General features: G+C 39.7%; 1 protein-coding gene and 1 long non-coding RNA gene across 2 annotated transcripts; one reads left to right on the top strand and one right to left on the bottom strand.

Annotated features, from left to right (window-relative positions):
- Positions 1–368: 368 nt before the first annotated feature.
- Positions 369–26062, bottom strand: LOC103597465. Its single transcript, XR_551112.1, has 3 exons — positions 25860–26062; positions 1516–1654; positions 369–742 (listed from the first exon to the last, which is right to left on the bottom strand). It is a non-coding gene; the product is annotated as an uncharacterized LOC103597465 (long non-coding RNA).
- Positions 5520–14233, top strand: BCL2A1 (BCL2-related protein A1). Its single transcript, XM_008581302.1, has 2 exons — positions 5520–6102; positions 13948–14233. Exons 1-2 carry the CDS (start codon positions 5683–5685, stop codon positions 14053–14055), a joined length of 528 nt encoding a protein of 175 aa, XP_008579524.1. The 5' UTR covers positions 5520–5682; the 3' UTR covers positions 14056–14233.

Raw genomic sequence — 26062 nt, 5'->3', positions numbered from 1 at the left:
AGAAAAGAAAGGACAATTTTGCTTTTGCTTGGTTGAGAAAAACATAACAGAAAAGCTAGTACAGTTTCAGTCACAGTATCAGCCTGCTTATGAAGCGGGCCATCTGTAAAACATTCAACATCACTGATAATGATGGCATTGATAATAATAGAATCCAGCCAACATTTGTCATGTGCTTTGCATGTGCCAGTCACTGTGCTGGGCCTTCTGAAGGAATCAAAGAAAAACAAGACAGCCCTCTTGCTAGGACAGCTGCCAGTCTGGAGTCTAGCAAAGGGCACAAAACGACATAATCGCTGCAGTGTAAGATCCACCATGAGACTTGCTGTTACACAGGTACAAATTCCACGGGAGCACACACTAAGAGATTTGTTCCTGGCTAGGGTGAATAGGGAAGGCTTTATTTGACTGGGCCTTGAAGATGGAGAAGATCTGGAGACACAGGAATGAGAGAGAATAGCCGTTTCAGTTAGAGATGACAGGAAGAACAAACTGCTGGAGCCAGGAGACTGCCTGGCAGTGTCAGGGCAGGCATTGCAGGGAACTGGAGTGGGCTGAGATTAGGTTGACTGGAGAGGCCGAGTCAGAGCATGAAGAGCCTTTTTGGAGTTTTAGTTCCTCTTCATAGGCAAGAGGGAGCCCTTGGAAGGTCCTGAGTGGGTGAGTGGAAGGAGCAATGGACATTAGAGTAAGATGGGGCAAAGGTCAGGAAAGACTGGTGATCACACCTGCACGCACAGACCTGTGGGAGGGGATGACGAAGGACATGTTAGTGAGTGACATTATTACATGTTGCACAAAGATATTCCATTTCATACAGGACCATCCATAATTCCGACCTCCCCTCAGTTTGCTTTCTCCTTGCTTTCTCTCCCCATCCTTCCTCCTTCCTCTCCTTTGTGGCCTCTGCAACCTTAGTTAAAACATTTTACCCCACTGGCAGGTTTCCTGACCCTTCTCTCCTTCCTTTCTTGCCTCTCAGCTCCCTTGGCTCACAGCTAGTGGCTCTGTCCAGTATCCTCTTAAGCCTTGCTTCCAAATACAACAGGAAAATTGGTGGGAAATCCTTCTTGCATGCTGTGCTCATAGGATTTCCTGGAATTGGTGGTCTCAGATAGAAACTAAGCTCCCACCAGGAGCTTTGTCACATTGAGCTTTTCTTGATGAGGTCAAAGGGGGTGGGGATGGGGGAGAGTGGACTTTCCTCCCTGGTGTTTTCTGACTATCAAGGCTTGGCCCCATGAGACCAAGGGAGATGACAGGAGGACATGCAGGTGGCTGCTGGTGCATACTTTCCCCCTCCCTTTTGTGTTACGATTGTGTCACTCTTTGAAGATGATTATTCTCTGTAGAGAATTTGTTCTGGCCAGGCCCTTGGTATAGGGAAGTAGTTGCGATAAGCTCAGAGGAGCTAAAGAGCAAAGCAACAGTGGGAGTTCCCTGAGCCATTTCCTCTGAAGCAGGCAAAAGCCTGGCAAACTTCAGGTTCCATCTTCGAGGAAAAGAGAAGTTGACCTCAGTAGTCTCTCCTCCACGTCACGCACCTTGTCCTGGAGCTTGCATTCCTCTGGTCACTCAGCCAGGGTGGCTTCAGTGTTCTTCCTTCTTCTTCCCCATTGAAACTTAACCCTTGTCAGCCATTGCTCTCTGTTCCCTGGTCAGAGCAGAAAAGAGACCCCAATGTTTGAGTCATTCCTGCTAAGCCCGGGACAGACATCATGGAACAGAGACCAACCACTCTTATTGAGTCCTCCCCAAATTTCAGGTTCCTGAGCAAAATACATGATTGTTGTTTTAAGCTGCTAAGTTTTGGGGGGTGGTTTGTTACAAAGCAATGGATAACTGGAATATATGTGTATAAATGTGGCAATTTACATAAGCTCAATGAAAATACATGAGGTCGTAGTTCATTTATATGTATAATTGCAATATTGTAGTCCAAAGCACTTTACAAATGGAAGAAGTTGTTAATTATTAGGTTGATTTGTACTCTTCTTATGTTATTTCCATGACAAACACTAGTAGTTCTCTCAGCCCAAGCCAGGATTTCATGCCTCTTCAGTAGAAATTTCTGGACAAAACAAGCATAGAGAAAACCTTGGTGAGGCCATACGCACTTGTTAAGTGTGGACAGATTTGGTAAATCATCTTCCGTCATCACCTCCTCCCCAATCCGTCCACAGTAGATCAGTATCACTGATCTTCCCAGAACCTCAGAGCTGTTGCGTGCCTGCACACCTGGCTCTGTGTTCCAGGGAAGATGTCTGTATTTGAAGCTCCTGCAGTGACTTCCTCTAATTATTCCCTTCTGCAGTTCTTTTCACTGCCTATACTATGGCATAGTTTCTCCCAGACTGAAAATTCTTTGAGGGCAGGAATTTTTATCTCCAACACCTAATACAGTCCCTGATGCACAGCAGCAGCTTAGTGTATGCCTATGGAATAACTGAGTACACATATGGTTTCCAGATCCCACCCATTCTGGTTGACTCGCTCAGAGTGTACTTGTGGTGGATTCTTAATTTCATACAAAATCTCACATGTAGACAGAGGTGCTCAGAGGATGGGGAACTATGAGCTGGTCCTAATGGGCCTGTATAGTAGACTCGGGTGGGTGCAGACTCAGATTATAATGGTATAGTGGCATTGAGAAAGGACACCTCCCTATGTCTTTACACCTGGTTCATGGTCAGTTATTTACTTCTGACCAACACTTACCTCCACCCCACCTCACCCCTGTCCTTTTTCACTTTATATACAAAGAAATAATTCCTTCCCCCCCCGCCCCCGCTCCCTTGGAAAAGACTTTGTCTTTCCTCTCTCCCACCTATCCTTGAAAAGTGATTATTTGGAAATTCTTCCAAATGAACTAAACCTGGCCACAATATTTAAGAATTTTAAAAGCAACTCCTTTTCTGATCCAGAAGATCAGAATATAAAGTCCTAAATTCGTGATATAAACCCATTTCATTTACTCAACAAAGATCAACTACTGTCTTCCCTGGATCAAGGCTTGGGCACTGGATGCGGAGAGAAAAAAAGATAGACCTTGACCTCAGAATGCTCAGTTGCAGCTCTTAAGCCACACGCTTCTATTATCTTTTTCAGAAATGCTCAGCAACATGGGAATGTGATGGGGGCAAAAAATGCAAACTTCCCATCCTTCCAGTGATTCTTATGATACTCAGATAATTTGAGAAGAGAAAGCGGCAGCCTGCTATTAGCTTTGTGTTCCTGAGGGTCAACAGGCCTAGTCTAAGAGGGCATGGGAGGACTTCCCCAGGGGAAATCCTGGAGAAGAGGCTGGACCACACATCTGCATGCTCCTTTGTTCTGTGCAAGTCTCATGTCAGTCTGGGTACCCCAAGAAGAAAATGCCACGAGGGGATTAGATAGATGTGTAAAAGATTTATTGGGGAAAAAGCCTGTGAGGGAAAATGGGGAAGGAGGCAGAAGAGGCAGGAGAGCTGTTGGACCACAATGCTAGACTGATCCTTGTAAGGAAGAGAGAGGTGGAAGGAAGATGGGGTAGGAAGAGTATTAGATTGCAGTGCAGTCTAAGAAAGTTTTTGCAAAGCCAATGGGGAGTTATTGAACCAAAGATACCCATCACAGGAGGTTGACTTACAAAACAGTGCAGAGTCAGAGAAGGAAGGCACAGTGCTGGGGACCTTAGTCAATTACATTCTTGCAGTAGGTCTGAGAGCTCCCTTTTCACAGCCGCTCCAAGTCCCCATTAACTGGCACCGTAAGGAACATCTCTCCCTTTCTCCCTAGCCCTGTGGTGATAGTTCAGAAATACAAGTTATATATGAATCTTTTCTTCTGTTTGCAGCTGTCCATACATAGACACTGATGCAAAGAATCAAAGTCACTCCATATGTGGAGGGGAACAAAAGTATATTCAGTTTCTCTAGGGACCATGGATTGTCTTCTTTTCCTTCCACCCACTACTCCTGCCCACCAGCAACAATGGCTGTTCAGCTTGCAGGTATCAGACAGGAATACGGTTCTCCACCTCCTACAAGTGTTTGGTAGTTGCCTTAATTACTATGTACAAGTACGTGGAGACTTGAATTTCACCCCCAAATCCCCTGTGTTCCTTTTAGCCGGTAATTTCACCATCACTGCCAACCTTTTCTCAGAACTGCTGCCAAAGCTAAATAAAATGAGATTTGCATTTCACTTCAAACTGTGCACTTATGAAGTTATACCTTTGCTGGGTAAAGAGATGACAGGAAGCCAAATTCTTCATTAGTCCATAAAGGAATGAGGGACTAGCATTGATTAAGTACCTATCTTTTACCAGGCAGGTTGATAGGTGCTTTACATAGATCATCTCTTTTAACTTCACCTCAAACCTCTGAGGTCAATATGCATTGCCTCATTTTACAAATTTGGCACAGACCCAGGGCACATAGTAAGGGAAGGGGAATTTGGCTAGGACTGAGTCTAGGGCCTCTGACTCCATGTCAAGTTCTCTTTCTGGTCCCAGAATTTCTGATCCATATATTGGGTAATTTACCTGACTCAAGAATATGGATTAAGTCAGGATAAAAGCACTACTTTGTTTTCTATCAGAAATTCTAGAGTAAATGGTTGGTGAAGACCAAAGGAGATATTTTCTTCTTCCCTCCCCATATCATCCTTACTTAAGTACCAAAGTATCAAGGGTGGTCCTACCAGAGCAGCCTGGAGAGGCCCTTGTTCTCTGTCACCCGGGCTGTTCTCTAGTCTCCATTCCAAATCTTCATTAATCTGGTTTACCCCCTGGGCTGCATTTAAGACTTTTTGGGGGGTAAAATTCACATAACATAAGTCACCATTTTAAAGTGAACAATTCAATGGCATTTAGTATATTCACAATGTTATGCGACTACCACCGTTGTCTGGTTCCAAAATTTCATCACACAAAATAAAACTGTACCCATTAGGCAGTTACCCCCCACCCCACCACACCCCCACTCCCGGGCCCTCAGTCCTTGCAAACCACCAATTTGCTTTCTGTCTTTACAGATTTACCTATTCTGGATATTTCATATACAGAATCATACAATATATGACCTTTTCTGTTTGGCTTCTTAACATAACGTTTTTGAGATTCATTCATGTTGTAGTATATATCAATACTTCATTCCTTTTTATGGCTGAATAATCTTGCATAATTTGTTTATCCATTCATCTGTTAATGACCATGTGGTTTGTTTCCACATTTTGGCTATTGTATGAACATCCGTATATAAGTATTTGTTTGAGTACCTGTTTTCAATTTTTTGGGTATGTACCTATGAATGGAATTGCTGGATCTTTTGGTAATTCTGTATTTAACTTTTTGAGAAACTGCTAAATTTTTTCCTAGGGGGTTTACCACTTTACATTCCCACCAGCAATGTAAGAGGATCGTAATTCCTCCACATCCTTGCATTGAAGATTTTAAAGCTGAACCACCACAAGATAAGGAAGTGACCTCTCTTTGAAACATTTTCCTTTTCACATTTGGAACTTTCTCTTTCACACACAGCCTACACATGAAAGTGACTAAGAGGAAGGATATGTCATAATGTGATACAAACAGAAATTCCACCAGCCTCCATATATCACCACGTGTCATAATCTCACCGAGTTCAGATTGCCACAACTTCCAAGTGAACCGGCTCAAGACTGCTACCCTCCAAGCTGAAGATGACTGACTGTGAATTTGGATATGTTCACACACTGGCTCAGGACTACCTGCAGTACGTCCTACAAGTACCACAACCTGAATTGGGTCCAAGCAAAACATCCAGAGTGCTCCAAAACGTGGCCTTCTCAGTCCAAAAAGAAGTTGAAAAGAATCTGAAACCATGCTTGGACCATTTTGATGTTGTGTCCATAGATACTGCCAGAACAATATTCAATCAAGTGATGGAAAAGGAATTTGAAGATGGCATAATTAACTGGGGAAGGATTGTGACCATATTTGCATTCGGAGGTATTCTCATCAAGAAGCTTCTACGAGAGCAAATTGCCCTGGATGTGGACACATACAAGGAAATTTCTTATTTTGTTGCTGAGTTCATAATGAATAACATGGGAGAATGGATAAGGCAAAACGGAGGCTGGGTAAGTGTGATGGAAAAAATTCTTCATTGTTCTTTACTGTGAAATAAGAATAGTTTTCTCGCTCATTGAACTAACAACAAAACACCTACCTAAGGATTTTATTTTCCTTGGGTGGTTTGTTTTAGAAGTTTTTAATTTTTTAAATTAACAAAAAAATACTTTCTGGTTCATTTCCAGTAATGAATCCTAGAACTTTATACCTGGAAAACACTTGTGTATCCGGTTTTAATTTCTAACAGTGTAAATTACAGTAGTGAGGTTTGGGGACTAATAAAGCACCTCTTTAATGCGTCTTCAGGGTCAACAGTGCAGACACTCTAATCAGTACTTAGCTTTTGCGAGGGTTGTCATGACAATCTAGAAATAGTACAGAAAGAGTTGGTATTGGATGCTGTTATATTAAGGTATTTATTGTGTTGCAAAAGACAAGTATAGATTTCTTGCAAATTCATTACTCACAAATTGATTTTTTTTTTTTTTACTTTTCTAATACAACAAATTCTGGGCTGTTATAGCTTGTTGATAAAAAACAATGTACTGTACCACCAATAAGAACCTTTATTCAAGAATTTTATATAAAAGTTCACTTTATTATCAGTGCCTCAAAAAGCCAAGACCATGTAGGGGAATATGTTGGTAAGAAGCCTCTTATAGCTGGATGTATATGCTTTCCTTTATGTCCCAATACAGTTAGTACCTGTTTTTTTAAAGCACTTATGTCCACATGGATTCTCTTTCCAACCTTCAATCCTGGCTCTCACATCTCCCAAGAGCTAACCACTGTTATCAATTACTGTACATGCAAAACACGCCTATTGAATATATACATAGAAAGTATACACAGTACTACTTTGTGAAAAAAAATTTTTTTTTTTTTTGCAGCTGGTCAGTATAGGGATCAAAACCCAGATACTGGTGCTGTCAGGACCACGCTCTAACCACCTGAGCAAACTGGCCAGCACCTGACCCCCCAACCCCCCCCAATTTTTTTATACATAAAAATAGTACATGATACTTATTATGCAACTCTTTTTTTCACCCAAGGGTATTTAAAATAGTATTTTTAAGAGTGCTGCATATATTCCGTTGTATGTAAACGCTGTCGAGTGTCTGGCCATTTCTAGCTGATGAATGTTTAGGTTATTTCCAGAGTGTGCTATCACAAGCAATGCTTCATTGAATATCTTTGCACATACCTTCCCTTGTACATGTGTGTGTTTTTCTAGGGTGGATGTTGAGTTACAGAGTTGCTGGGTCGGGGTGTACATACATATTTTAAGTTTTAAGATCTTTGCCCTCGAAAGTGGCTTTACCAAGTTACCTTCCCATCAGCAGCTTGTTAGAGTACCCAACATTTCCCCCCAACTCCAGCTGACTAACATTAGGTTGTAGCAATCAGTTATAATTTCCCCAATTTGTTCTTGTAAGTTTAAGTATCTTTTCATATGTTTACTGACCTTTTGTAATTCTTATTTAGGGAATGGCCTGTTTATATCCTTTGCCCATTTTTCCTATTATTTTTTTTGTTTTTTTCTTATTGATTTGCAGGAATCCTTTGAATATTCCGGTCACAAACTATTTTTATATATGTGGCAGGTATCTTCTAGTTAGTTGATTATCTTTTAAAACTGTAGATGTTTTCAGTCGTTATAAATGTTTTAAAGTTTGATACAACTGAATTTATCAATCTTGTACTTGATGCCTTATTCATTTTGTTTAAGGCCTTCCTGCATAATGATATGCCTTGCTGAAACCACTCCCCTTTCTTAATCAACTTCTTGTTCCTGGAACTCTTCCTTCTAACTCAACCTGACTTGGGGCTGGGTGGAACATGTGACATGTTTGGTCATCTTTTCTTCTGGTTGATTCTGGGAAGCCACACTGAAGCACTGATGGGAATTTCAGGTGCACTGTGTAGGTTTAAAGTGAAGGCCAATATTCTCTAGCATGGAGGCCCACATATGAGCCTGTAGAGAAATACAAGTTTGCAAGCTTTGTGTGGCTTAGACTGTGCCTAGCACAGTACTCAGAACACACAGACAGTGAATAAGTGTTACTTAGACATTTAACTTCTTCATCATAAATTCTGTGATCTCCTGGAACTCATAATGTGTGGAGAGTGTGGAATTGTCCCTAAGAATTTCTAGAAGTGTGTTCATTTTTCCAGGGTGGTACAGGTGTAAACGTGACTTTGGCAGGATGAACCTGTCCTGAATGGAGATGTAAATGCATCATTGCCTGCACACATACACACACTCAGCCTTCATAAAGTCTTTATGCATGTTTCAAGTTCTTCACTTTTACACCTGAATAGCAGAGGTTGTAGACATGTTAGAAACACTCTTTAAGATGTCATTTCAAAGCAATCTCTATACTCCTTTCTCAGCTCACCTAAGACATTGATTTTGTGAATGACAGGCAGTGCTCTTTTGAGTCAGTACATACGGTATGGCAAACTGATATCTTCCTTTCATAGTGATGTTGACAGATATGCTCAAATGAATGAGCTTACTCTTGAAGGATTCATTTTAGGGGAAATGCATGACCACATGCCTATGCTAGTAGAGTCAAATGGCTCACAAAAAAAGGGGAAAAGTAGAAAAGACATTTCACATCTTTATCATACAGAGGCACCAACTTTTCACTTTGCACCCTTCTGAAAAAACTCAAAAATTTTTTTATTATAAAGCACACAATCTACAATTTAATTCAATTTTTTTTTTTGGTTTTGAATTTTTTTTTTTCCTTTTTGTCTTTTTTTACTGACCGGTAATGGGATCGCAATCCTCGGTGTAGCGCCTGTACCGGGGACCGGCAACGGAATCGCAACCCTCGGTGTTGCGCCCGCACCGCGCTCAGCCGGTGAGCGGGAACCGGTCTCCACATGGGATCCGAACCCTCGGCGGGAGTGCCCCCGTGCTCCCAAGCGGCGCACTCTCCAGTGCGCCATCGGGCCGGCCCTGGTTTTGAACTTTTAATGAGAAAAAAATATATACTATCGAGCTCCAGAACACTGTGTTCTGTGTCACTGGGTTAAGGGTTAGGAAACACACATAACAGAACTAGTAAGCCAGATATACCTAAACATATACAGGGTCACTGAATGAAAAACTGATGCCCGGCATAATTAAGTCTCGGTTTCTTCATCACTCAGCAGCATGTTGGGGATCCTGCGGCTGATGGGGAACAGACGCCCAGACTCTGGGCATTGCAGGGTGTCCTCCAACACATTCACCTCCAGCAGCACGTGGTGCATCTTCCTCAAAAATTTCTCATCATGCTCATACCCTTCAATCGGTTCTTTGGGCACCTCGACCAGGTGCAGCTGTGGGCAATAGGCTTAAATCATCTCTGGACACAACCGAACCCCAGCCTCAAGCCAGGCTCCAGGGGTGCCCCGTACATAGGACTGCCCAATTTAATTCAATTTTAAAAGTGCCTGAAGACCTCTATCAAAACTTTTGGATCAAGAATGTGGTCTGTGAACACAGCATAGATACTAAGAGCAACAAGTCTGAACAGACCTGAATTTGTTTCCAGGCTCCAGTGTTTACTACATGTGTGACATGAACAAGTTACCTAACTTCCCTAAACCTTGTTTTCTTGTCTGTAAAACCAGGTTGGAACCTTTCTCCTGGGACTGGTATAAGAATCAAATCAGTTAATATAGAAAAAGCACCTGGAACAGTTCCTGCAAATGAGTACTCAATACAAGCTTAGGGTTATTGTTACTGTTATTAGTAGTATTGGCCTAGCTTTCATGGAGAAATCTGATTAAATATATTCCATCTCCATAAGTTATATGATCACCTACGGTTAGATATTAGTCACCATGTAAAACAGATGCCCTAGAGGGAAAAAATAAGACTGGTATATCAATAATGGGACTTACGGTTTCATATCTTATTCCCTTTCTCATTTTTATCAGCTTGATCAAACTTCCTTCTTTCCTCCTTCCTCCCTCCCTCCCTTCCTTCCTTTCCTTCTTCCATTTGAGGCTTCTCATCTTTTTTCTTCCTCTTCCACATTTGCCATTATTTTCTCCTGTTCCCTCTGCCAATTTGAAGTGCTGAAAATGGATGGGCTCTCACCGGATCTGATAGGAGAGCTAGTGCTATTTTTTAGCTGTCTTCAGCATTCATGAAGAAAGGATGATTCTTCAAAGCCATTAGAAAAAAGAGCCATTAGAATGTGCTTGAGATGAAACTCATGTCTCACTCCTTGGGATTGCCCTTCCTTTTTAAGGTGGCTTTCCTACTTTCACCCTCTTTGACGAAGCATTCTCCTGTGTCTGTGCTGGTGGACTGGAAAGAATTCTTGGCCCTCAGCTCCATGCAGGAGGAATCTTGTCTACTTAATGCATCACTGTATACCTCGTGCTCAGCATAGGGCCTATTGCATAGAAGGTACCCAACAAATATTTGTTGATGGAGTGATTGAGTGAACTGACTCTGAAGCTGGAGATCTGAATCCTGGTTTTCCCACTCACTAGAGGTATAGCCTTGGGTAAGTTACTGAAGTACCCTGAAACTCACATCCCTTATATAATGTATATAATAATATGATATGATATAAAATGGTATAATAATATACACATAATATATGATAAAGACAATAATAACTACCTTAGAAGGGAAGTTAAAGGATTAGAAAACATTTTTGTAAAAATGCTTTATAAACTGTCAAATACTAAGCAACTGTGAGGATTATATGGGAAATTCCAAGAAGTTTAAATATAGAATTCTTGAAACTATTTTAATACCAAAAGAAAGCCTCCTTGAAAGTAGAGTTGTACAGTCAGAGTTGGTGCTTTCCAAGTAACCAGCATGTTAAAGCTTGGGCCATAAGAGTTAAGTGAAAAGGTTTTTCTTTATTTTTTTCAGCCTCTTGCTCTAAATAATGTTCTGTTCATTTTGAGGCCAAATAAATGGGCATATAGGGACGTACAGATGATTGACTAAGTGTCCAGTTTGGCAAAAGCATTTCCAAAAGGTGTAAAGATCTAGTGTTGACATGATACAAGCTTATGTATCCATATAAATATCCTTTCATTAAATAGATTTTGGGGCCAAATACTCATATTTCTTTTGAATTTTAACTTGAGATTTCAAAGTCGCTTAATGAAAAATAAGGTGAGACATAGTTCAAGTCATGTAGAAATGCATGATACTGATACGGGAGTTAGAGAAAAACACTTCTCCCTACGGATCCTTCAGAAAAGCTCTCTAAGCGCTAGCTCTCTAGTCTTGGGAGTCAGCCTTGACTCCTTTCCCTCATACTCTATATCCAATCCATCAGCAAATCCTGTTGGCTGCACCTTTGAAATACTATATATCCAGTGCATCTAGGCCACCTTCTTTCACTTGACTGCATCAGTAGCTTCCTACCAGTTTCCTGGCTTCCATCCTTCACCTGCTATAATCTGTTCTCCAGATAGCAGCCAGTGATATATTAAAAACTTGAATTAGATCATGTCCTGGCCTAATCAAAACGCTTCAAGATGCCCCTTCACCCTGGGAACAAAAATGCAAAGTCCTGACCACCATACTCAAAGCCTTATGTGTTCTGGCTTCTACCTACCTCTCAAATCCCACTTTCTCCTAATTCCTCCTGTGCCCTCATAGCTCCAGCCTTCCTGGATAAGCTAAGCACACTCCATCCTCTGGGGCTTTGCCCTTCCTGTTGCCTTTGCCTGGAATAATCTTCCCCCAGACATTTGCACGGCTCCCTTCTTCCATTCACTCAAGTCACTGCTCCAAGGTTGCCTCCTCAGAGAAGTCTTCCTTGATTACCCCACTAAGATGGTACCAGTGCCACTCTCTATCCCTGGACTCTGCTTTATTTCCTTCATAATAGTTTTCACAACTGGACATTACATTACATATTTATTTGCTTATCTGTTTATTGTCTGTCTCTGCAATGAGAATTTAAGCTTAGTGAGAGAAGGGATCCTGAATGTTTTGTTCCCCACTGTGTTTCCAGTGCTTTAAATGGTACCTGGCATCTGGTTAATGCTCAATGAATGTTTCTTGAATGAATAAATGAATAATCTCTAGAGAAGTGGGAATAACATCATGGTATTTGTCTATGTCTTCGAAAATTCTGAGTTTCTGATTTTCTTTGAATTATTGATACAGTGTATTATTTTATACTTTTGCCTTTCTTGAAATCAAGGTAGCTGAATTTAACAAATTATCACTATTTCCAGAAATAATCAGACCTGGGCAATCCTTGTTTACTACATTACTGACAGGATATCAAACCCTTATTTGTATATTTATGTTTATATAACGGTTTTAAGATACAAATAGCATCATTAAGGGAAACATTTTTGAAAAGAATATATTTGAAAAAAATATTCTGGAAAGAAGAAAAATTCACTCCCACTGTCCAAACATATTTGCATGCAAACATTATATGTAATTATAATTAGGATGTACATAAGAGTATTTTTCTTGTGACATTGCATTATAAATATTTTCAACACCACTTCTCATATTCCATGTTAACATTTCTTATGTCTACAGAATATTCCACCAATTTGATATATCATAATTTACTTAACCAATTACCAATTGTTAGTTAGACATTTGGGTTGTTTCCAGTTTTCCCCCGTTAGAAATAATGATTCAATACTGAATATGTGTATGTTTTCCCCCAGCTTCCTCCCCCTGCCCAAACACAAATATTTTAGAAAACTGCCTCATGAAAAATTTCCAGCAGGGGAATGACTGGTTCATAAGCTATGGGCTACTCACGCATATTGGAATACGTATTGCTTTCCAAAAGGATTTTATTGATGGAGCAATGTCATAACAACCCTATCAGCATTGGGCAGTACTATTAAAAATAATTTTGCGGGTTTAACATGGCCAACTTAATAGGTCTAAAAAACAATAGTATTCTGTTAAAGTGTAAATTTATTTAACCGCTGGTAATGTTGAATTTCCTCCCATATACTTGTTAATGATTTATATTTCTCTTTTCAATGGGCTTTCCCTTTTTAACTACTAAGGGCTTAATGATTTTCTTTTACATTTGAATGAACTCTTTCATGGTAAATGTAAATATTTTTCTAGTCTGTTCTTTTAATTTTAGTTTTTTTATAGTTTTTAAAAAAAATTTAATCTTTATATAGCTGAATTTGTCAATTTTTTCCTTTGTTCACTCCCTACTTTAGAAAGTTGAATGTAAATAAGATGACATGTTAACTACCAATTGTGATAGACATTGCTCATTGTCATAATAATGAAAAGTAGAGGATCTCGTTGTACTAGCCAAATATAGCTTTTATAAAAAATTCTAGGAAGGGGCATACATGCATCCATACTTCGAATGTACAGGAAAATATATGTGCGTGTGCAAGGGCAGGAGGGGAAGAGAAGGAAGAGAGGGAGCGGTTTCTTCCCTCTGTTGGGGCATGTCAGCATGTGTCTCAGAGCATGACCCTACTCTTAAAGTGCAGGCAGAAGCTGCCTTTCTAAGGCCACTTTTCAAATGGAAAATTCCCTTGGCCAGTGTTGACCTGCTCTGCCACTGACACTCCTAAAGACGATTCCAAGGCCCTGCAGAGCTCGTGAGTCTTTTCCAACTGTCAAAGAGATACGCTTGGTTTACGTTTTAGTATTAGTCATACTAGGCTAGGGACTACTTGGAAGACATGTGTAACCCTAGATTCTGGGACTTGCAAAATGCAGAGCAAATGTTTACTGGCTGAACATTAAAAAAAAAAATGTTTTAATAAAAAAAAAACACCCAACAATTTTCCAATCCTTTTGTCACTTGTGTGGACATGATTTATGTGTCTCCAATGATTGTTAAAATGTTAAATTTATTCTTTTATAGGAAAATGGCTTTGTAAAGAAGTTTGAACCTAAATCTTACTGGCCGACTCTTCTAGAAGTTACAGGAAAGGTCTGTGAAATGTTATCTCTACTGAAGCAATACTGTTGACCAAAAAGGACATTCCATATTGTGAAACCTGACAAATTTTTCTGACTCTTACATGAACTATTGCCAACACATACTACATCTACTTTCAAACAAACAATTTTGATGATGTAACTTGACTTTCCAGAGTTATGGAAATATTGTCTTCATTTAAATAAATAAATAGTATGTATTTGTCTCTGTATGTAATTTGTGTCTTAATTTTGGGGGTATGCCTAGAAATTCAGCGAAAGGGTAGAAGCTCAATACAGGAGACAGGTATTGAATTAAGAGATGATGACCAGGAGGGTGGTGTCTTTTCTGCCCCATGGCAGGCTTTCTCTTAAGGGCGTACCCATTACCCAAAGGTCATTCTCTGTGTCACCAAGCTGGATGCCTAGTAGGTAAGGTCTGTGGTGGAGTTTGGATGTGTTGTCCCCTCCAAAACTCATGTGGAAATTTGATCCCCAGTGCGGCAGTGTTGGAAACTGAGTCATGGGAGCGGATCCCTCATGAATGGACTAATGCTCTCCTTGGGGTAGGGGGGATTAATGAGTTCTCACTCTTTTAGTTCCCGTAAGAGCTGATTGTTTAATAGACCCTGGCACCTCCTCTCTCTCTCTCTCTTGCTTCCTCTCGCCGTGTGATCTGCTTGTACCTGCCGGCTGCCTTCCACTTTCTGCCAGGAGTAGAAGCAGCCTGAGGCCCGTGTCAGATGCAGCTGTCCCAGAATCATAAGCCAAATAAACCTCTGTTCTTTATAAATTACCCAGTCTCAGGTATTTCTGTTATAGCAACACAGACTAATACAGTCTGCTTTCCACCTCCTCTTGGCTCCTTGCTTCCTGTAGTCCCCAGTGCCCCTGGCTGCTTCTAGTTTTCCACCGATGCCCTCCCCCCTCAACCTTCCCTCTCTGGCCTGCCATTTGGGGTTGATGGATATGGCAATAAGATATGCAGGATACTGTGGGATAGCTTGAACAAAGACAATTAGGTAAATGATTCAATGTTGAGCCATTGTTAAACTCCTTTTTAATAAAAATTCACAAATTAGAAAATTATACCTTTTGTTAGACCTTATGTTCTAATTTTAGGTCAGCAAATCTGATTGCAATACAGGAACCCTACACCTTGTTCTAGACCTTCCCTCCTGTTCTGTTCCTGCCATAACACAATCTGAACTCCCTCAGGGCTTGTGTTACCTTTTCCAGGAAGATGTGGATAAATTTAATAAAGAAACCAGAACCACTCTCTCTCTCAGGCCATGTGCATTCTCACAGAGGATTTCAGTTAATTAATGTTTTACCTACAAGGTGTGATTCTTAATGGTGGGGATTAGGACACTCGGACAAGTCAGTAGGGAAGTAGTTTCGGCCAGGGTAGCTTGGCTTACTTATGAACTCACTTCTTTCTCAGTGTCCTTGAACTCACTTCTTTCTCAGAATCCTCCTTATTTCCCCAAGCTAAATTCCCTAACTCTAAATATTGGAGTGCCCTGGCTAGTCCCTGGCTTTCTTCTCTTCCTTATCTGCTGTCACATGCTAGATATCTCATTCAGTGCCATGACTTTAATGATCAATTATATGATGATGACTATCAAATTTATATCTCCAGACAACACCTCTCTCCTGAACTACAGACTACTGACCTGATATCTCTCTACTTGTATGTTTAACAAGTACATCAAATTCACTATGTCCAAATCTGAATACCATCTCTTGATCACCCCCAGACCTCTAACCCGTGAATCCTTCATCATCTTAATCTTCATCTTTCCACCCACTGATTCAATCCATCAGGAAATATTATTTAGTTCTATTATTGAAATCTATCCAGTATTCAACTACTTATTACCATCTTCACTACTGCTATCCTGAATTGAGCCACCCAAAATCTCTTGCATAGATTTTGCAGTAACCTCCTAATTGGTCTTTTTACTTATTCCCTTGCCCCTCTATAGTTTATGTCCTACAGGCAGTCAGAAGGATCCTTTAAAGTGTAAGATAACTCATGTTATCTCTCCGTTCACAGCTCTCCAGTGGTTTCCACCCTACTCAGAGTAAAAGTCGGGGTTCTTACGAAGTTCTTACAATGGCCTGCAAGGCCCTTCACAATCTACCTCCCCAATGAACAACCTGACCTCATCTTTGCCTTGTTCAAGAAGGCTCCTACAATGTCACTCACATGCTCTGTCCCCAATATCTGAAAACTCTTTTGTCACAGACTCCAGATCTTTTCAGGATCTTGATTTCTGCCTCAGATAATATATGGCTCTGAACAATTTTTTAAAATTGGGAAAATGGGGACATCGATAACTCTGCCATAAGACTCCACACCCAAGCCCACAGAGCTCTCTGGGGATTCAGAATCCTAATTAACTTCAACCTAGCGTCACATGTACCTATAAGTGCAAATTCTAGTGCTTTGGAAAGTACAATCTTTGATTAAAATGTAGAGTATGACTGCTGAATTGTTATTCTCAAGGATTTGGAGTAAATGAGGAAGACTCTTTCCCCCAAGAGAATCGAACCTTTACCTAACTGGACAAGGCTGTTTCATTGTTAAAGGGCTCTGCCCAGGGTACAGTGCTATGCAGAATAGACAGGGATGCATGGAGAAACAATGCCTCCAGAATTCAGCAGAGGCATCAGGCCAATAGCACTGTGCTTCCACACCTCTGGTGCTGCCTCCGTTAGCCAGTCCTCAGACTATGTCCTTTTGCTTTCAACCATGTTAATACCCAACCAGATGCTCAAACCAGAAACTTCGTTCCTGGGAATCATCCTCAAACCTTCCTCTCCTTGATGCCTCTTACTCAACCAAAATTTAACTAAATCCTGGAAATTTTACTTTTTGAATATTTCTTAATGTATCCACTTCTCTCCTTCTCCTTAACTCCTATGCCAGTTCAAGCTACTGTTTCTTCCTGCCTGGACCACAGCTAGAGGCTTTTTCCTGGTGTACTCACGTCCATTTCTTGTCCCCTCTGGTACATTCAATACAGCCAGCATATTAATCTTAAAATGTAAATCTTTGTCACCCCTCTGCTTAAAATTCATTCAATGGCTTTTCATTATTCTTAGAAACTCAAATCCTTCTACAAAGCCTTGTGTCATCCTCCCTCCTCACTTGAGTGTGAGCAGGACTTAGTGACTTGCTTCCAGAGAAGAAAATATAGAAAGTGAAAACAAAGTAACGCTACAGTGGAGAAACTTGGCAAACACGACTTTGGCCAGGTGATCAAGGTTAACATCACCAATGATAAGTTGTGTTGATAGTACCCCATGATATCATGTGATAAAAAGGATGTCTAATCTCTGTGTTATTGCTCCCTAAAACCCATAACCCCAGGGAAAAATAAGACAAACACAAATTGAGGAACATTCTACAAAATACCTGACCAGTACTCCTCAAAATTGTCGTCATCAAAAACAAGAAAAGACTGAGAAATTATCACATTCAAGAGGAGCCTATGGAGACATGACAACTAAACACAGTGTGGTATCCTGAATTGGATCCTGAAACAGAAAAGAGACATCAGTGGAAAAACTAGTAAAATTAAAATAAAGTCTGGAGTTTGATTAATAGTTATAGTGTCGGGCCGGCCCGGTGGCGCACTGGATAAGTGCGCCACTTGGGAAGCGCGGCGGCGCTCCCGTCCGAGGGTTCGGATCCCACATACAGACCGGCTCCCGCTCACTGGCTGAGCGAGGCGCGGGAGCAACGCCGAGGGTTGCGATCCCGTTGCCGGTCCCCGGTCCGGTACGGGCGTGACACTGAGGGTTGCGATCCATTGCCGGACACGGAAAAAAGACAAAAAAAAAAAAAAAAAATAGTTATAGTGTTGGTTTCTTAGTTTTGACAACGTACCACCATAATGTAAGGGGTTAACATTACGGCAAACTGGATGAGGGTTATATGCAAACTCTAATCTTTGCAACTTTTATGTGAATTTAAAATTATTCTGAAATAAACTTTATTAAAAAACAGACAAAAAGCATCTGGACCCTAGTTCTTCAGCCTCATCTTATGCCTCTCTCCTCCTGTCTCTTTGTTGATTAGCCATTCTGGACATTTTTCAATTCCTCTAAAATACCATGCTGTTTCCATTTAGGACCTTGGAACATACAGTTGTTTCTTCCTGGAAAACTCTCTAACATTCCCCGCCTCCCTCTCACCTAGTGGGCACTTACTCAGCTGAAAAGTCACTTCCTTGGGATGGGGGTGGTGATGGTGGGGTGGTGGTGGTGAGGAAGTGGGGGTCACCAGGCAACCTCCTGATCTTCCTAAATGGAGAAGATGCCCTGTACAGGCTGACTATATTATGGTTTGCATAATAGTTCTATTTCTTCCTGCAAATTGGCACCTGGTTTATGCATTGATCTATGGTAGTGCTTCCTAGACTTTAATATGGATACCTGGGGATCATGTTAAAATACCAATTCAGATTCAGTAGGTCTGGGGAGGGCCCGAGATTCTGTATGTCTACCAGGCTCCCAGGTGGTGCAGATGCTGTTGGTTCATGGATCACACCCAAGTAGGAAGTGTCGCTAAATGAATCTCATTTTGGTATGCTGACCAAAGTTAAGTTTTAGGTCTATAAATATAAAGATAAAACCATGAATATAAGCAAATTCAGTGCTTGTTTTACCTTTGATTATAGAAACTCGGCCTATTCATCTACACTACTCTCTCTTCCAACTAGCTCTGCCACCGTGCACTACTCAACTTACATGTAATATGTTGAGCAGAAGGTAAATGCAAACAGAGGCCTCATGGCAGTGGGTTATTGGGTTTTCCCTGGTGATACTATTGCTTTTCTTTTAAATTCCTAGAATAGCTACCTACAACCTTGAGCTCCCTAGCTTGTCATTTCACTCTTAAAATGTAGTACAGCACTCCAGCTGTAGCTTGACCAGTGCAGTAGACGACAGTGGGACTTCTTGCCTTGACCCAACTTGCATGAGCAGTTTGGGATTTTATTAGCTGAATCAGTTGCTCTCCCAGCTGTTCGGCTCATAACACCGCCTTCACTCACTGACTCAACAAATATCCACCAAGCACTGGTTCCACACCAGGCCCTGTGCGGAGCACTGGGGATACACGGGACTATGAAACCTGATCCCAATCTCATACTCTATAGGGAGAACAAGAGCACTGACAATAAAACAGTGCTGTGACAGAAGAGGGAGGGCAGTTTAGTGTGTGTTTTGCAGATCTTGGGTTAAAATGTGATTACTTCCTCGTAGTAACTACATGAGCTTGGGCAAGACACTTATGATTTCCAAACTGTTCCCTCTTCTGTAAGAATTTGGTAATAATACATACTTCATAGTTTGTTTTGCGGAACATAAAAGAGTATGTAAAGAATTCAGCATAGTACCTGGTGTATAGTGAGCTCAATAAATGGTAGCTATTATCACTGGTATCGTTCTAGTCCAGACGTCAGGCCTCTTCTCATTCCCCAGATTGGTTATTTATTTTTTGGGGGGGGTTCTATATTAATTAGCCTTATGTTCACCGACAGGAATCCACTCACACAACTATACAATAAGGACCACTGAATATGTCATCAAGAAAGGGAGGTGAGAGGCCACATAGCATATAACCAAAAAAAAATATAAAAATCCTTGTTAGACATTTTTGTTCTTCAAAGTTCCCCTTCCTGGCTGTGTTGCTTACAGGGACTTTCCTCCTCTTCTCTTCCCTCCAGTGCAGGGAGACTAGCCTTATTAACCCTACAAAATCCTTTCTTTCTATCTAAGTCACTACCCTCTCTTCTTCCCTTTCAGAAGCATAGAAATTAAGTCCTCTAATCTTGTGCATGGCACTTTAGGGACCATCTTTTTATCACTCTCTACTGCTAGTGGCTTATGGAAGTATTTCTTCTTAAAAAAAAAAAAAGTCATATACACATGGTGCTTTCCTAGGAGAAATTCTGGTGAATAAGACTGCCTCCACATGAATACATTGTGGAAGTGCTGAAATCAGCTATGCACAGGGGTCTATGGAAGTGTGAAATACTGTGGTAGAGAGTGGTAAAAGGGAGGGATGCCAAGTCAGTCTTAATCCAGGCTGAGAGGTGCCTTGTTCCCCATGATGAGAAGTTTTTATAGAAGGCAACTTTTTAAAAAGATAGTGATGGAGTTTGGGTGGGTTGTCCTCTCCAAAACTCATTTGGAAATTTGATCCCCAGTGTGGCAGTGCTGGGAACTGATTGAGTCATGGGGGCAGATCCCTCATGAATGGATTAATGCTCTCCCTGGGGGAGGGGGGATTAATGAGTGTGAGTTCTCGCTCTATTAGTTCCCACAAGAGCTGGTTGTTTTACCTTCTCTCTCTCTCTCTCTCTCTCCTCTCTCTCTCTCTCGCCATGTGATCTGCTTGTACCCGCTGGCTCCCTGCCACTTTCCGCCATGAGTAGAAGCAGCCTGAGGCCTGTGCCAGATGCAGCTGTCCCAGAATTGCAAGCCAAATAAACCTCTGTTCTTTACATATTACCCAGTCACAGGTATTTCTGTTATAGCAACACAAAATGGACTAAAACAGATCGTGATATGATCAAAATGTTTTCTTTGTACAGTAGCTGAGTTTGGCTATAGTGTAAGCAGGTACTTGGAATTTGATGGCTTGGAGACCAGTTAACAGACTGCTATAATAAAAAGTTAGTAAATGCTGACTTACACTTGGGGTCAACTAAAATTTCTAGGTTTTTCATAGTATTATTGCCTATCACACGCTTTTGCTAAGTTTATTTTTGTTAATAGTTTTTTTTTTACCTTTTAATTTGAACTAACTTTAGTTTTACAGAAAAGTTGCAAAAATAATACAGAGTTCCCATATACCCTTCCATCTAGCTTCCACTAACATTAACATCTTATGTCTTACGTAACCACAGCATGGTTATCCAAACAGAGAAATTAACATTGATACAATACTATTAACTATATTACAGACCTTATTATAATTTCACCAGTCTTCTCACTAATGTCCTTTTCCTGGTCTAGGCTTGAATCCAGAACAACTAATGTCTCCTTCTTCTCCTTCAGTCTGTGCAAATTCCTCAGTCTTTGTCTTTCGTGACCTGGAGACTTCTGAAGAGTACTAGTTCAGTATTTTGTAGGATGTCCCTCAATTTGGGTTTGTTGGTTTTTCGTGATTAGATTGAGGTTATACATTTCTGGCAAGAACACAACAGAAATGAAGTTGTGTCCTTTTCAGTGCATCATATCAGAGGAAGACATATGTCTTCTTATTGGTAATGCTGACATCAATTACTTGGCCAAGTTTCTTTACTATTAAATATCTTGTGGGGGGATATTTTGAGACTATGAAAATGCCTTCTTTTTGTTTCTCATCATTCTTCCACCCACTAATTTTCACATCCATTGATAGTTCTTGCCTGCAACGATTATTAGTACAATGTTTGCCAAATGGTGATTTTCTATTTCCATTATCCCTTCTATATTTATTAATTAGAATTATGTAGAAGGAAGTATTACCTTTTCTCCTATTTACTCATATCAGTGCGGACTAATGGATATTTATTTTATTCTGTAGGTTATAACGTAAGGTAATCATTATTATTTTGTTACTCAGATTGTCCCAGCATAGGCCACTGGGAACTCCAGTTTGGCTCCTGGTTCCCTTTTGACATGCTGTCTTCCTTTCTGAGCACATCCTTACTTTGTGGCATCACGAGATGCTCCAGTTCATCTCATATTTTCCCTGCCACAACTCTATAATCAATCATTTCTCCAAGAAGCCCTGTTTTATTTTAAATTGGAGAATGATATATAGAAACAAAGGTCTGGATGCTGGATTTTAGTATAAGTATGCCAACACATATCTCTATTTATTTCTGTATCTACCCATTTGTGTATAAACATATACTAAAAACCATGAGTTCATAGTAACACCTCTGATTCCTATCCAACCCCACAGGGATCATTCCAGCCTTTACCCTTTCCTTATTTGTAACTTGTTTTTCAAACAGGGAGAAACCTGACTCTCATTATTCACAATAAATTTACTTATTTGTTCAAATCTAGAATAAAGATAAAGTAGTGTAGTTTCACAATTGCTAACTTATACTCCTGTGAAAAACAAGTTTACTAACTAGAGTACGATATTTGCATAGTTATTTTTATCCATAGCCTTGCAATGTACTGTACAGTCAAAATATAATTTTCCAAAGTTACTTAAGTGAGTTCTTTTCTTTCCCACCCACTTCATTGTGGTTATGCTAATCATTTATAACACAATTCAGTTTGTTCCTGCTTGTATTCTACTTTGGCTTGCCTCCACGCCCTGGTTGACTACAGATATGTATATATGTATGTGAAACAATTCCATGGTTCTAAGAGCCAGAGTTACAAAAAATGTATAACTAGAGAAATGTCACTTTCTTCTTCATCACTGATTTTCCACCTATTCTCCCATTCTTTCCACCCTGTTCTCACCCATTCCCTGTAGGTACCCAAACTTTGTTTTTTTTGGTTTATGCTTACTGCTTTTTTTCTTTTTTCCATAATGAGTAGATAGATGCATATTTTCTTTATCCCCTTTTTTCTTTTATTTTATGGAGGTATAACTCACATACCATTAAGTTCATCCTTTAAAAATGTACAATTCAGTGGTTTTTAGTATATTCACAGTGTTGTGCAACTCTCACCACAGTCTATCTTTAGAACATTTTCATCACCTCAGAAGGAAACCCTGTACCCCACTCCTCCCAGGCCTAGGCACTGCTAATCTACTTTCTGTATCTATGAATTTGTCTGTTCTGGATATTTCACATAAATGGGATCAGACAATAGGTGGCCTGTGTATCTGGCTTCTATCACTTAGTATACTATTTTCAAGGTCCATCCACGTTGTAGCATGTATCAGTACTTTGTTCCTTTTTACCGCTCAATAACATTCCAATGTATGGACATACCACATTTCGTTTATACATTCATCAGTTGACAGAAATTTGAGTTGCTTCTGCTTTTTGGTTACTGTGAATAATACTGCTATGACCATTCGTGTACAAGTTTTTATGTGAACATATTTTCAAATCTCTTAGGTATACATGTAGGAGTGGAATTACCAGGTTATATGGTGAATCTATATTTAACTTTTTGAGGAATTCAAACTATTTTCCAAAGCAGCTGCATCATTTTACATTCCCATGAATATGAGGCTTTCAATTTCTCTAAATCCTTGCCAATACTCCCCCGCCTTTTTTTTTTATTATAACCATCCCAGTGGGTGTGAAGTTGTATCTCTTTGGCTTAAATTGCATTTCTCTAATGACTACTGAAGTTGAGCATCTTTTCATGTGTTTATTGGCCATTTATATATCTTATACGAAGACATGTCTATCCAAGTCATTTGTCCACTTTAAAATGGGATTATTTATCTTTTTATTGCTGAATTTTAAGAGTTCTTTATATATTTGGTAATAAGTCCCTTATCAGATATATGATTTGCAACTATTTTTCTTATTCTATAGGTTTTTCTGTTCTCTTGATGGTGTCCTTTCATGAACAAATATTTTTAATTTTGATGGAGTCCAGTTTACCTATTTTTTCTTTTATTGCTTGTGTTTTTGGTGCCATACTCAGAAATCATTGCCTAATCCAAGGTGATAAAGATGTATGTCTATGTTTTCTTCTAAGAATATTATTGTTTAGCTCTTATTTTAGGCCTTTGATTATCTCTTTTGAGTTAAATTTTGAATATGATGTTAGGTAGGGGCCAACCTTCCTTCTCTTGCATGCGGACATTCAGTTTTTCCAGCACCATTTGTCAAAAAAGCCTATTCTTTCTCTATAGATTATCTTGAACACCCTGTCAAAAAATCAACTGACCATAAGCATAAGGGTTTATTTCTGGACTTTCTACTCCATTTACCTATCTATTTATCTATCTATCCAGTACCACACTGTCTTGATTACTATAACTTTATAGTAACTTTGGAAATTGGAAAGTGTGAGTTCTCCAACTTTGCTCTTTTTCAAGATTATTTTGGCTGTTCTGGGTTCCTTGCATTTCCATATGAATTTTAGGATCAGCTATCAATTTATGTGGAAAATCCAGATTTGATTGGAATTGCATTGACTCCATAGATCAATTAGGGTAGTATTGTCATCTTAACAATATTAAGTTTTCCACTCCACAAACATGAGATGTCTTTTCATTTATATAGGTTTTCTTAAATTTCTTTCAATACTGTTATGTAGTTTTCAGAGTATAAGTTTAACACTTCTTTTGTTAAATTTATTCCTGAGCATTTACTTAATGCTATTGTAAATGAATTTTTTTTTTTTAATAAAATAGGGAAGCAGCTCATGTGATTATGGAGGCCAGCAATCCAAAGTGTGCAGAGCCAATGTCCCAGTTTCAGTCTGAAGGCTGGAAGCTGCTGTAGAACCAGGAAAAGCTGATGTTCCAGTCTGAAGACTATCAGGCAGGGAGAGCTATATTTGTGTTTTAATCTTGCATCCTGCAACTTTGCTGAACTCGTTTGTTAGTTCTAATTTTTTTTGTGTGGATTCCTTAGGATTTCCTATATACAAGATCATGTCATCAGTGAATAAAGATCGTTTTACTTCTTTCTTTCCAGTCTGGATGCCTTTTATTATTAATTTTTTGCCTAGTTGCCCTGTATCTCAATTTTTTAAATAGTTCTTTATTGCTATGGTTTGAATATTTGTCCCCTCCAAAACCCATGTTGACATTTAATTGCCATTATAACAGGTCCTCTTAAGAGGTGGGACCGTTAAGAGGTGATTAGGCCACAGGGCTCCACCCTCATGAATGGATTAATGTCATTATCATAGGAGTGGGAGTACGTTCATTTAAAAGGGTGAGTTCAGTTCTGTTTTTTCTCTCTCTCTAACTTGCCCTTCAACCTTCGGCCAAGGGAAGATGCAGTTAGATGGCTTTTGTCAGATGTTGGCCCCTCAATCTTGTACTTCCCAGTTTCTGGAACTGTAAGCCAATAAATTTCTGTTTATTATAAATTACCCAGTTTCAGGTATTATATTATAGCAGTAAAAACGAACTAAGAGATTTATGTATTAGAGAGATTAGTCCTTTGTCTGTGGCACATATATACATGTGTGTATATATGTATATATATGTATGTGTATACTTATTTCTTTCTCTCAAGTATTTTCTCCCAGTTTGTCAGCTTTTTGCTTTGTGTATGTTTCTTTTAATAACACCAACATTTATAAAATACTTTTATGTCATCAAATTTATCAGTCTCTTTCTTTCTCTGGATTTTGAGTCATAATGAGAAAACGTTTCCCTACATTGATGTTAAAAGAGGAATTGTCCCATTTTCTTTTAGTACTTGTATAGTCTCAGCTTCTACACTAGATCCCTAATTCATTTGGAGTTTTTTTCTTATGCATGGTGTGAGGAATGGATGTAATATTATCTTTTAAAAAATGGCTCTCCAGTTGTCCCAGCACCATTTATTAAAAGTTCATATTTTCCCTAGTGATTTGAGATGCCATCTTTATCATATACTAAATTCCCAAGTGGCTTTGGGCCTACCTCTGTGCTTTCTATGCTATTCCACTGGTCCATTTGTTTCACTTATGTTGGTTTTATAGTATGTTTCAATGTCTGGAAGGGCTCATGGTCTTTTATTTTCAGTGTTTCCCTAGCTATTCTTAAATGCTTGTTTTTCCATACGAACTCTAGTATAGTTGATTTAACATAAAACTTACGAAATTTTCACGTAAACGTGCTAAATATTCTCTTAAGCTCCAGCCTGGAGATATTTAAAAGTTTAATTCCTTTATTCATCAAATAATTAACCCTCTCACCTTTTCATTGGCTTGTGGCGACGTGTGGGGGGTAAATCTGATGCACCACCAGAGCTCTTCTCTACATCTACTTATTCCCTTGAGTTACCATCTTCTCTCCTCCCGATCCAAGTCAGATGCCCTGCAGAGAAAGGAACGCATGGTCTCTCCATTTCCTCATCATGTTTCTGAAGTAAGAGCGTTTATAGTAGGAGCAAGTTCCA

The sequence above is a fragment of the Galeopterus variegatus genome, unplaced genomic scaffold (genome assembly GCF_000696425.1).
Source record: "Galeopterus variegatus unplaced genomic scaffold, G_variegatus-3.0.2 Scaffold2321, whole genome shotgun sequence".
Taxonomy (NCBI): Eukaryota; Metazoa; Chordata; class Mammalia; order Dermoptera; family Cynocephalidae; genus Galeopterus; species Galeopterus variegatus.
This window is presented reverse-complemented; position numbering and strand designations above follow the sequence as displayed.